General features: G+C 62.3%; 2 protein-coding genes across 8 annotated transcripts; one reads left to right on the forward strand and one right to left on the reverse strand.

The window, feature by feature from the left end:
* The first annotated feature begins 6 nt into the window (after positions 1–6).
* On the forward strand, positions 7–5312 carry KIF12 (kinesin family member 12). 6 transcript variants are annotated; one of them, XM_085078239.1, is made up of 15 exons: positions 12–540; positions 852–917; positions 1046–1124; positions 1199–1320; positions 1472–1547; positions 1667–1801; positions 1887–2022; positions 2265–2356; positions 2585–2920; positions 3031–3135; positions 3223–3849; positions 3938–4021; positions 4109–4245; positions 4330–4466; positions 4605–5312. In XM_085078239.1, exons 1-15 carry the CDS (start codon positions 89–91, stop codon positions 4667–4669), a joined length of 2649 nt encoding a protein of 882 aa, XP_084934365.1. In that variant the 5' UTR covers positions 12–88; the 3' UTR covers positions 4670–5312. The 6 variants fall into 6 exon arrangements, 5 of the variants coding, with proteins under 5 accessions (XP_084934363.1, XP_084934361.1, XP_084934365.1 ...); XM_085078240.1 differs by having other exon boundaries at positions 3223–3482; positions 3666–3849; positions 3938–4245; XM_085078238.1 differs by having other exon boundaries at positions 2585–2717; positions 2802–2920; positions 3938–4245.
* VTN (vitronectin) lies at positions 4815–10117 on the reverse strand. Of its 2 annotated transcripts, XM_085078249.1 has the most exons (9): positions 9981–10117; positions 8222–8364; positions 7685–7804; positions 6907–7191; positions 6661–6800; positions 6303–6459; positions 6039–6188; positions 5202–5474; positions 4815–5004 (listed from the first exon to the last, which is right to left on the reverse strand). In XM_085078249.1, the coding sequence occupies exons 2-9, from the start codon at positions 8346–8348 to the stop codon at positions 4886–4888; spliced, it is 1371 nt and encodes a 456-aa protein (XP_084934375.1). In that variant the 5' UTR covers positions 8349–8364; positions 9981–10117; the 3' UTR covers positions 4815–4885. The 2 variants fall into 2 exon arrangements, with proteins under 2 accessions (XP_084934375.1, XP_084934376.1); XM_085078250.1 differs by lacking the exon at positions 9981–10117 and having other exon boundaries at positions 8222–8383.
* Between the last annotated feature and the right edge of the window lie 189 nt (positions 10118–10306).

Below are 10306 nucleotides of genomic sequence, written 5' to 3' on the forward strand. Positions count from 1 at the left end.
GCGGGCTGGGACCGCCCCGAGCGGGCGGTGCTGTCCCCCCCAGCCCTTCCCAAGGGCTCCCGGGGCTGGTCCCAGCTCCGCGCCCCCGATGGCAGCGCCCCGACAGCCCCCACTGACTCGAGGAAGGTCTCCTCTACTATCCCCGAGGACCAGCACCCCTACCAGCTGCTCGTACAGGTGTCCCCCGAGCTGCCGTCGGGGCACCGTGGGGCCCATGAGGCTCCCAGGACCCGGGGACCCACCTGCCACCCTCCCCCTGCGCCCCCTCCCCGGCTCCCCGCCCTCCCGCAGCTCGCCCCCCGCCGTGCGACCGCCGCTCTCCCACGGGGCTGGCACGGGTCAATGTTTAACCGGAGCGGTGGTACCGGTTGCGCTGGGCAGCCGGGGCCGGCTGGCGGTGGCTCCTGCAGGGACCGGCCGGGCGCTGCGGGCACCCCGAGCGCGGATTGCTGGGGGCCGCATGGAACCGGACGGGGAGCGGGGCGGGGACCCCCAGCCTGACCCCCGGCCCAGAACGCTCTCACGGGGCCAGGAGAGACCGTAAGTTGTCGGGGACATGAAGGGGACAGAGGCCCCCCGGTCCTAGAGCAGGAGGCCTGGGCAGTGACTGATGCAGGCGGCGGGGGGAAGCACCCCAAAAAGGCTGGGGGGAACAGGACCATCCTTCTGCGGGGACACGGCAGGGACAGTGAGCTCTGTCCCCTGCCAGGCCTCAGGGCACAGTGGAGGTGGGAGGACAGTGTGAGCACAGCATGACCAGGGGTCCCTCTGCCCCAGCCCTCGGGGTCCCTGCGGGCAGACCCTCCCAGCTGAGGGACACCCACCACCCTGCTGCCGTCTATTCCCCAAAGGAGCCCTGGAGAGGAGCGGGAGGGCCTCGTGGAGGGCAGAGAGACACGCCTGAGAGTGGTGCTAAGGTAAGGAAAGACACAAAGGGCTGAGAGACGCGGCACGAACCTCTCTGCCTGGGGCAGGAGCACAGCAGGGCTCCCCGGAGTCCCCATGCAGCCACACCTCTGTGTCCCTGTCCACCCCCCACCATTAGGGTCCGGCCACTGACCTGCACGGAGACACGGAGAGGTGACCGGCAAGTTGTGCACAGCCTCGGTGACGGCGCCGTCCACGTAAGTGCCACCACCCCGCCGGGCTGTCGGGGGGGCTGCGGCACCCCCTGAGCTGCCGCTGTCCCCACGGCCAGGTAAGCGCGGCCAGGCACGATGCCACCTTTGGCTTCAGCGCCGTGTTCGACGCCGGCGCCTCGCAGGAGGCTGTGTTCGAAGGCAGCGGGATGAGGCAGCTGGTGGAGCTGGCCATGGACGGGTGAGTCCCGGCAAGCCCCCCGAGGACCCCAACCCACCATCCGCCCCACGCCGGGTTTTTCAGGCGCGTTTGCACTGCCGGGACTGTGTCGGGAGGTGGCATCGCTGTGCCACCGCCTGGGGCTGTGCCTGACGCTCAGCATCTTCCCCAGCTTCTCCTGCACCGTGTTCGCCTTCGGGCAGACGGGTTCGGGCAAGACCTACACCCTGATGGGACCCCTCACCCAGGTACAACGCTGTCCCCCCAGCCTGACCTGATCCTGGGATGGGCTCTTCCCACCGGATCGTGGGCTCTGGGAGCAGGTGGGTGCTCGATGTGACCGCTCGCCATTCTGGCATCTCCACAGAGTGAGACCCAGCCGGCATCCCCGGCTCTGCTGGGGCTGATGCAGAGGTCCTTCACCTACCTACTGGAGCAGAGCCGGAGCCGTGGCTCTGACCTGGCTCTCAGTGCTTCCTACCTGGAGATCTACAATGAACAGGTAAGTGCTGCCCAGCTGCCCAGCCCGGCCCTGCTGCCACCCTGTGCGCTGCTCCCCTGGTGCCTTTCCTCTGTCACATCCCCAGGTCCGGGACCTGCTGAGCCCGGGGCCACCGTGTGCCCTGTCCCTGCGGTGGAGCAAAACCCGTGGCTTCTACGTGGAGAACCAGCTCAGAGTGGAATTCGAGAGCCTGGAGGACATCGTCAGCCTGCTCCTGCAAGGTGCTGACCACAGGCACAGGGATGGGACCTGTTCAGGGGGTGCTAGACCCGGTATGGGGGGATTCAGCCTCCGACAGACTGTCCCCAGGGCTGGGGGGCTCTGAGGAAGAGGAGAAGCTCCCCATTCTGCTGCAGAGAGAGCCAAGGCAGGCTTGTGTCTGTCAGGGGGTGGTGGGCAGTGGCTGCCGTGGGGTGTGGGGCAGGGATGTGGGGTGTCATGCAATCAACTCCTCCCCCGGCAGGATCCCAGAGGCGCCGGACATCAGCACATGCCCTCAACAGGCACTCGAGCCGCAGCCACGCCCTTCTGACCATCCACATGGGCAGCAGAGCCGTGAGTGAACACCCTACTCCAGGGCAGGGCTGGGGGTGTCCCAGGGCTCAGCGTGGGGCTGCAAACAGCCCTGCTGTGGAGGAGTCATGCTCTCCTCAAGGATCACCGGTGGGGTTGGGGTGAGCAGCAGGGAATCCTAACCAAGACCCAGGGGTCGGGACCCTGCTGTGGGCCATGGGGAAGGGGACAGGGGGACCAAAGCATCACCCCCCACCTTGGGTTCTCCAGGCCAGCGCCTGCACCAAGCAGGGCACACTGTGCTTCGTGGACCTGGCTGGCAGTGAGCGGGTGAAGCAGACCGGCTCGAGCGGGGAGCTCTCCATGGAGGCCAACAGCATCAACCGCAGCCTCCTGGCGCTGGGTAAGAGCTGGGGGACCCTCCATGGGAGCCTTGCTGGCCCCCACCAGAGCCCTGTCACATCCTTTGTGGCTCATCCTCCCGCAGGACACTGCATCTCCCTGTTGGCCAAGCCCCGAGGGAAGAGAACGCACATCCCATTCCGGGACAGCAAGCTCACCCGGCTGCTGGCTCGCTCCCTGGGCGGCTCGGGCATCACCCTGATGGTAATGCATGGAGGAGGCTGGGCAGGGGTGTCACCCCGTGGAGGAGAGGGCTGGGAAAGGATGGTGACCCTCTGGATGGCAGCTCACCTGCATCTCCTCCTTGTTGACAGGTCGCCTGCATCTCTCCATCCTCACGCTGCCTCTCAGAGACGCTGAGCACGCTGCACTACGCCAGCCGTGCCCGGAGGGTCACCACCAGACCCCTGGCCAACAGGGTATCATGGACAGGGAACCACTATGATCCCCTCTGCTCCGCTGCTGGGACCCCCCTGACCCACCCTTTATCCACCCACCCCACCCAGGTGTCCCGGGAGAAGTTGCTGCAAACCTTGGAGCAAGAAATCCATGCCCTGCAGCTGGAAAACCTCTCCCTGCGCCAGCAGCTGTGCCTGCCCAGGGTGCCAGTGAGGAGCACGGAGGTCCCAGGGAAGCCTCCAAAAGCATGGTCAGGCTCGGGAGGCAGGTGTGGCCTTGCAGGGCAGCTCCCAGCAGAGGGAACCCCAGCCTGGCCCAGCCTCTATGGCCTCCTGAGAGACTTCGTGGTGGAGAACGAGCAGATGAGGTACAGGGGCTTGTGTGGGACCCCTGAACAGGGGATCAGAGGGCTGGCAGGGCAGCCAGAGCCCCTGGCCGGGCAACGCCCTGCACGAACCAGCCTCTCTCAGGAACTCCGTGGGGCCGGGCAGGGCTCCGAGATTTTCTGGAGGCTGCCAATGCCCTGCCCTGCTCCCTCACTGCTCCCCAGGCAGCCCCGTCTGTCCCTAGACCCCAGCGGTGACATCCCAGCTGGCCCATCCCGCAGAGCCACCCGCAGCTCCTGTGACAGCCAGCCCCTGCTCCGGAGTGCCCACGCCCCCCATGTCCCCCCTGGCCACTCGGTGAGGCACCGGCGGCCGGACACCACACCCACCTCTGTCCCCCAGCTGCCGGTGAGAGTGGGGGGTCTGGGGTCTGCTGTCCTGCCCGTGGCAGGGTGGGGATGCACAACCACCCACCCACTGCTGCCCTCTCTTGCAGAAGCTCCCTGCTGCCTCCAGCCACCCCCACTGCCCAGGGTGCCCGCAGTGCTGCCCTGGGCCAGCTATTGCCACCATGTCCCAGGTACAGCCCTGGGGGTCTCTTTGGAAGGGGGTGGCACCACGTGGCACAGGGTGGCACAGCCACCTTGACCACTCTGCTCATCCCCAGGTGCTGCCAGTGCCCCCCATGCCACAGCCAGTGCCCCCCGAGGGAAGTGCTGGTGTTCTGCCACCTGGACAGGAGGACACGGCTCTACCTGGCTCCCTTCAGCCCCACGGCCACCCCCAGCCACACCTGAGGAAACGGTGAGAGCCACTCCAGGAATTCCCTGGAGCTTTGGGGGATGGGGGAACAGCAGGTCGGGGTTTGCTCATGTGTCCTCACGGCAGGAGTCGCGGCAGGAGCAGGAGCTTGTCTCAGCAGCACCCGCTCCACCGGGAGCCACCATGCCCTGAGCGTGTTCCCAGCCCCGAGGGAAGGGTCATCCCTTCAGCCCCGCCGTGGCCAGGACTGCCAGAGCCCAGAGGTGAGCAGAGCAGCGGTGGGAGATGAGGGTGGGATCCATCAGGGATGGGAGCTCCTCCCCAGCACAGCCACTCACACACGGGGCTGTGGACTGACCCCGAGGGAGATGGAGACCTGACCCTGCTGTCCCTGCCAGCAGCTGCTGGCACCGTCCCACTCCTCCAGTGGGAAGAGGCACTGGACTGGCTAGCAGAGCAGATCTGAGCAGCCACAGCCACGCCATGGATGGTGCCAGCATCAGGGACCTGGCACAGACTGCGGGGACACCCACAGCCTGCGGGGACATCTTGGACTACGAGGACTGCGCAACTATGGGACAGACGGTTGAATGGACGGACAGACAGAGCTCTCCAGCCTGCACAGCTCTCACAGTTTATTTCTGTCTAGCTGGGGCTGTGCTCCGGTGGCACTGGGATGCCATCAGGTGCTCTCCTCCCCGGGCTGGGGGCAGTCCAGCCAGTACTGGGCGATGGAGCGGGGATAGCGCGGCTGCACCAGGTCCACGCGCTTGGTGCGCAGGTTGACACGGTAGTATTTGTCTGGGGGGAAGGGAACATGGCTGTCAGGACTGTCCCCAGCTCTGGGCAGCTGCCAGCCCTCACTGCCAGCCATGGGCACCTTCCCAGGGGGCTGGGACATCCCCAGAGCGTGGGGATGTCACAAGGAGAACAGCCCTCCCCATGCCACGGCAGCTCTAGTCCCGCACCATTCCCAGACCCTGCCACGCCAGACTCACCTCCCACAAAGAAGTAGACACTCTGGAGCATCTCGCACGTGGAGCCTGACAGCCCATCGCTTTCAACCCCTTCTGAGTCAGGGTCGTTTTGCAGCCAGCTCCAGAACCCCATATTCAGTGAGCGGTGGTGGTTGTACCTCTTGCGCTGGCGGCGAGACTTCCTCCTGCGGGGCTGGTGGGAAGCCACGTAGAGCCTGCCGGCCATGGCAGCGTCCAGCCGGCTGGGGACACCCCGCCAGTCCCGGCTGATGTACCACGGGCCGTTTGCCCCGGCTGGAAAAGGAGCAGGGGGCGACTGAGAGGGGCAACAGCGTGTGGGGTGAGCTGGGTTCAGCCCCACAGATAGCCCCCAGAACCTGTTCTGAAACCCTCAGGATGCTCCAAAGGATGCCAGCCTGGGTAAGATGTGTGACAGTGACACGGACCAGGCAGAGGCAGGAGCAGCCCCCCACCCCACCCTTGGCTGGGATCAGCCCTGTGCTGCTGAGCCCCTTTCTCTTCTCCATCTTTCATTCCTCTTGCCCAGGGCTGGGGTTTTCCTGTGGCATCTCCATCTCCAGTGACAATAAACAGTCCCAAGCAGTGACACCATGGTGTGAGGTGGCTGGTGATGGGCTTGGTAACCTGGGGCATAAGGGCTCTGAGGGTGGATTTGGGATGCTGAGGGAGATGCAGGTGTGGCCTGGGGAGTTCCTGTGCATGGACAGGACACAATGGCTCATCCTGCCTGCCTGTGCTTCCAGGCATGTCTCTCTCTGCCTGAGTGTCTGCATCCCTCATGCCCTGTCAGTATTGGCACCTGCCACCCCTTTCCCACTTTCCTGGCCCAGCCCTTACGCATCCTGCTGCCGAAGAGGAGCTGGAAAACATCCTCCCAGCTGTCCCGGTTCATGAAGGCATAGTGCTTGAACACCGTGGAGGGAGAGGACTTCTCACAGTCGGCCTGCGTGGGCTGCTGGGCAAAGTCGTAGGACCAGTAGTACTTGTCTAGGAGAGGATGAGCAGGCCATTAGTGGGGGACAAGCACTGGAGGGGGAACAGCAGAGGGGTGTCCTGCCTGTGTCCCAGCTCTGCCAGGAGCAGGGTGGCTGCCCCCCTTACCCTTGAAGAAGTAGACCCTCTCATTGCCGTGGTAGCTGTGGGCAGGGAGGGCAAATGCTGCATCCACGTTGTCCGGGATGCCCTCAAAGCCCTCGGAGATTTCCCGTGGGTACCCAGGGTCCAGGGCTCCGTCATCAAAGCGCCAATACTGGGTGCCCTGCAGGGTGAGGGACAGGGGGGGTTAGAAGTGCAAAATCCCCCAGCCACAGCTCTGCCAAGAGGAGCGAGTGGAGAGTCCCCAAACAGGAATTTGGGGCTATCCGGCAACCACTGTGTGCATGGATGCATAGAAGGGGATATAGGGTGGGTTGGGGGCTGTGCTGGTCACCCTGGGAGTACCCCCAGCCCTGCAGCCCACCTTGAAGAGGTAAGTCTTGCCCTGGCAGTTGATGCGTGTGAAGGCTGCGTCGATGGGACCCTCGATGCCCCAGACATCGCTGATGAGCTTGGGGTAGCCAGGCCTTACGCTGGTCTTGTCCAGCTCATAGAAATACTTCCCTGGGGAGAGAGGAGAGGTAGGAGCAGCAGGAGGGGCTGCAGACACCAGCACAGGGTGACAGCATGGCAGTGTGTCCCACATGCCTGGGGAAGGTCCCCAAAGTACCTCGGAAAGCATAAACGGAACCGTTCTTCAGATCAGTGAAGGCATCAAAAGGTTTCCCACTGCACAGCTCCTCAGGCTCCCCAGACGTGTCAGGGGTGGTGTTGGGCTGCTCTGGCAGGGTCTCCTCAGGGTTTGGCTTGCTCTCTGGTGTGGTCTCCACCAGCACTGGGGCCGTGGGCAGCTCTGTGGGGTCTGCCACGGGTGCCTCGTCCGTGACGAAGTCGACAGTGAGGTTGTAGTCCAGGTAGTCATCCTCCGGCAGGGCAAAGACATCTCCCCGGGTCACTGTGGGAGGGAGAGGTTGGGTCCTGCTGGGTTTGAGGGCAGGAGGTGCTCCCTCCCAGGTAATGCAGGTTTATGGAATGGTGGAATTGTTAAGGTTGGAAAAGCCCTCTAAGATCATCAAGTCCTATTTAACCCAGTCCTGCTAACACTAAACCATGTCCCCAAGTGCCACAACTATGCTTTTTGAGAGCACTTCCAGGGATGGTGACTCCTCAGCTACCCTGGGCAGCCCATTCCCATGTCCAACCACCCTTTCAGTGAAGACATTTTCCCCACCATCCAATCCATCCAATTATCACTGATTTCATGCTGCAGATGGCAATGAGCCAGCTCCCAAAAACCCCCATGTGCTGCAGCAATTCCTGGCACTGCCACACCCTGGTGGGTGCAGAGCTGACCCAACAAGGACCCTCCAAGCTCCACAGTCTCAGGCCACCCATAATCACCCTGTTCCCCTGTGTCCTGGCCAGGAGGGTGGCCGTGGGGACAGTACCTTTGGCTTTGCAGACGGTGGAGTAGTCGCTGCAGCAGCTCTGGTAGTACACACAGAGGGTGTCACACTGGCACTTGCGCCCTGCATCGAAGCCTTCCTCACAGCGGCCCTCACAGGAGTCTGCAAAAGCCACCCCACAGCTCAGCAGGGGACATGTGGGGTGGGCAGTGGGGTTCATGCCTCCCCCCAGGGATGAAAATGAACTTGGGGATGTCCTGGCCGGGGCTATCTTCATGGTCAACTCCATCACTGGGGGCTACAGTAGCTCCTTGCCCTGTTCACACCCAGGTCCTGCAGGATGGGAGCCACAGACTGGGCTGTGGAACCATCCCAGCTCCAAACTGGGATGGCCAGGGATTTGCCAAAGCACCATGACACCCATGTTGTGTGTTGCTCTCTCCCCATCCTGCAGGGTGCAGCCAGTGCTGACCATTTCCACCACCCCCTCCCTCCCCACCCAGCCCCTCCATCAGCCCAGGAGCCGCATTTCCTCCATCCCCAAAGCACCCGGAAAGGGACTGGCTAGCTGAGGCTCACCTTCTGCAGCCTGGCTGGTGGCAAGCAGGGCCAGCACGAGGGCAGGGAAGAGCAGCCTCATCCTGGGTGTCCGGGAGCGCAGCCCTCCTGCGACTGTGCGGGCTGGAGTGCAACAGAGCCCCAGCATCCACTGTTTGCTCAGCCTGCCCCGGCGGGAGAAAGCAAACAGCCCAAGGTCGGGACAGGGGGAAAGGGGCAGAGATGGTCTCCCACTAAGCTTTCCCCACTGTTCTAGGGTGTTTTGGGGGAACAGAGCTCCCCACACTCACAGGCAGCTCCTCCCCAGCCCCCCTGCAGGCTGAGCACTGCTCAAAAAATAAGGAGGGACAGCAGGGCCGAGTCAGGAACCAGTTTTGAGGTCCTGCCACGCTGATTTCATAACATCCCTCACAGTGTTAAAGCTCCCAGCTGCTTCCCAGCCTGGTCTTGGCGAGACAAAACCCCCAATGAGATGGGATGGGGGAGCAATGCTCCGAGGACAAAGGGGAAAGACCCAGGCTTATGCTTGCCCAAGATACCACCATTTTGGAGGGCTTATTCTTGGGATTTCAGCTTTCTCAACGTCAAGGATGGGATCAGAGCTGGGGAGCCACAGACCTGGTGGCTTGGGATGGGGCAGGAACTGAGGCCAGGGGTGAGCAGCCGGGGGCAGAAGCCCTCTGCACTTTCACTGCAGAAGGCAAACAAAAGCCTGTGTATTTTGCTCCCGTCATTCCCTTCCCAACCAATCTTTTCGGTTACTAATTAATGCCGACTCAGCTCTTTTGGCAGCTCCTGATATCTCTGGGATGTTTGTTTAGTCAGGGGCAAGGAGCAAATGCACACGAGGCTGCAGCAATCTTGTCTCTTCTGGAGACAGGAGATCCACGGGATCTGTCCCAGCCAGGAGCAGTGCAGCTCTGGGCTTTAACTGATGAAAGATTCGAGGGGAGAGGAACCCAAGCAGGGTCCCCACTTCTCCAGGGGTCTTTCCACTGCCAGCTCAGACACAGGCAGCTCCTGGCATCATCTGCTCCCATCCTTGATAAAAGAGCTTTATTTGGTTTTGAGACAGGCATTTCCACCTGGAAGCCATGGGGAGCTGAGGACAGCCAGCAGCCTTGGGACAGCTTCTCCTGCAGCCTTCACCCCCCTCCCTGCCCCCTGGCCTCCTGGCATTGTCCCCAAGTGCCAGCACCAGCCATGTGCTGCACTAGGGTTTCATCCCACCCCTGTTGAACCAATCCTGGGGGACAAGAGCCCTGGGTGGGTTCAGGCTTGCGGGAGGCTCTGGGGAGGAAGGACTGGGCATTGTTTGAGCTGCTTTTGCTGATCAGCTAAGACAAAGCTCCCTCCTGCTGCTCCAGGCTCCCAACCACCAGCCACAGACCCACGGAAGCTCAGCGAGCCCTTCTTGCCAGGAGGAGATCCCGGGAGAGGGGTTGGGTGGATAAAGGGGCCCCGGGGAGCTCCTGCAGCCAAGGGCTGAGCAGAGCCAGTGATGAAAACCCAGGGGATGGGGTTGATCCCCCAGGAAAAGGCTGGGAAGTGCTGCTGTTCCACAGCCCAGGCTGCTGGGTCTGGAAATCCCTCCCAAAAAGCAAAGCAAAGCAAAACTAAAAGCAAAGCAAAGCAAAGCTCAGCTCTCTGGGCTAGTCGGGACAAGCCTAAGGGAATGGTTTGAATTCTGCTGCCCCAGGGTTTGAATTCTGCTGCTCTACACTGCAACAGCCCATATCCTTACCCCTGATTAATAACAATTTACCAGGAAAACCCTTACTGGTTCTGTGCCGAGCTTCTCCCGCAGTTTTGTGCTGCTCAGGATACCTTCTTTGCCGCCCTTCCTGCGGGATGATGTCCCTTTCCTCTGCCTGTCCCTTCGTAGTGGATTCAGAGAGGATTAAGAGCGACTCTGTCACATCCAAACATCAGCTTGAATTTAAGTCTCAGGCTGACCTGGCAACAACCTGGTTTTGGAGCCAAGGATTTAAGCTGCTCCTCCCAGCACATCCGAGAAATGCCCAAAGCGTTTAAGCATTTCTGCCCTGAGCACGTCTGGCCTGGAAAAAAGAAAACAAAAGAGGCCCAGGCTGCCTCTGCTCTTTC

The sequence above is a fragment of the Lichenostomus cassidix genome, chromosome 19 (genome assembly GCF_008360975.1).
Source record: "Lichenostomus cassidix isolate B80296 chromosome 19, HeHo_3.0, whole genome shotgun sequence".
NCBI lineage: Eukaryota > Metazoa > Chordata > Aves > Passeriformes > Meliphagidae > Lichenostomus > Lichenostomus cassidix.

Excerpts from the sequence above, each read along its gene's own strand:
- KIF12 (XM_085078235.1), top strand. The coding sequence starts at position 89 with ATGGCAGCGCCCCGACAGCCCCCACTGACTCGAGGAAGGTCTCCTCTA. Across the intron at positions 1,548-1,666 it reads TGATGGGACCCCTCACCCAG|AGTGAGACCCAGCCGGCATC; the intron begins GTACAACGCTGT and ends GCATCTCCACAG. Across the intron at positions 3,850-3,937 it reads CCTCTGTCCCCCAGCTGCCG|AAGCTCCCTGCTGCCTCCAG; the intron begins GTGAGAGTGGGG and ends CCTCTCTTGCAG.
- VTN (XM_085078249.1), bottom strand. The coding sequence starts at position 8,348 with ATGCTGGGGCTCTGTTGCACTCCAGCCCGCACAGTCGCAGGAGGGCTG. Across the intron at positions 7,805-8,221 it reads CACCAGCCAGGCTGCAGAAG|ACTCCTGTGAGGGCCGCTGT; the intron begins GTGAGCCTCAGC and ends TGGCTTTTGCAG. Across the intron at positions 7,192-7,684 it reads CACCGTCTGCAAAGCCAAAG|TGACCCGGGGAGATGTCTTT; the intron begins GTACTGTCCCCA and ends TCCCTCCCACAG.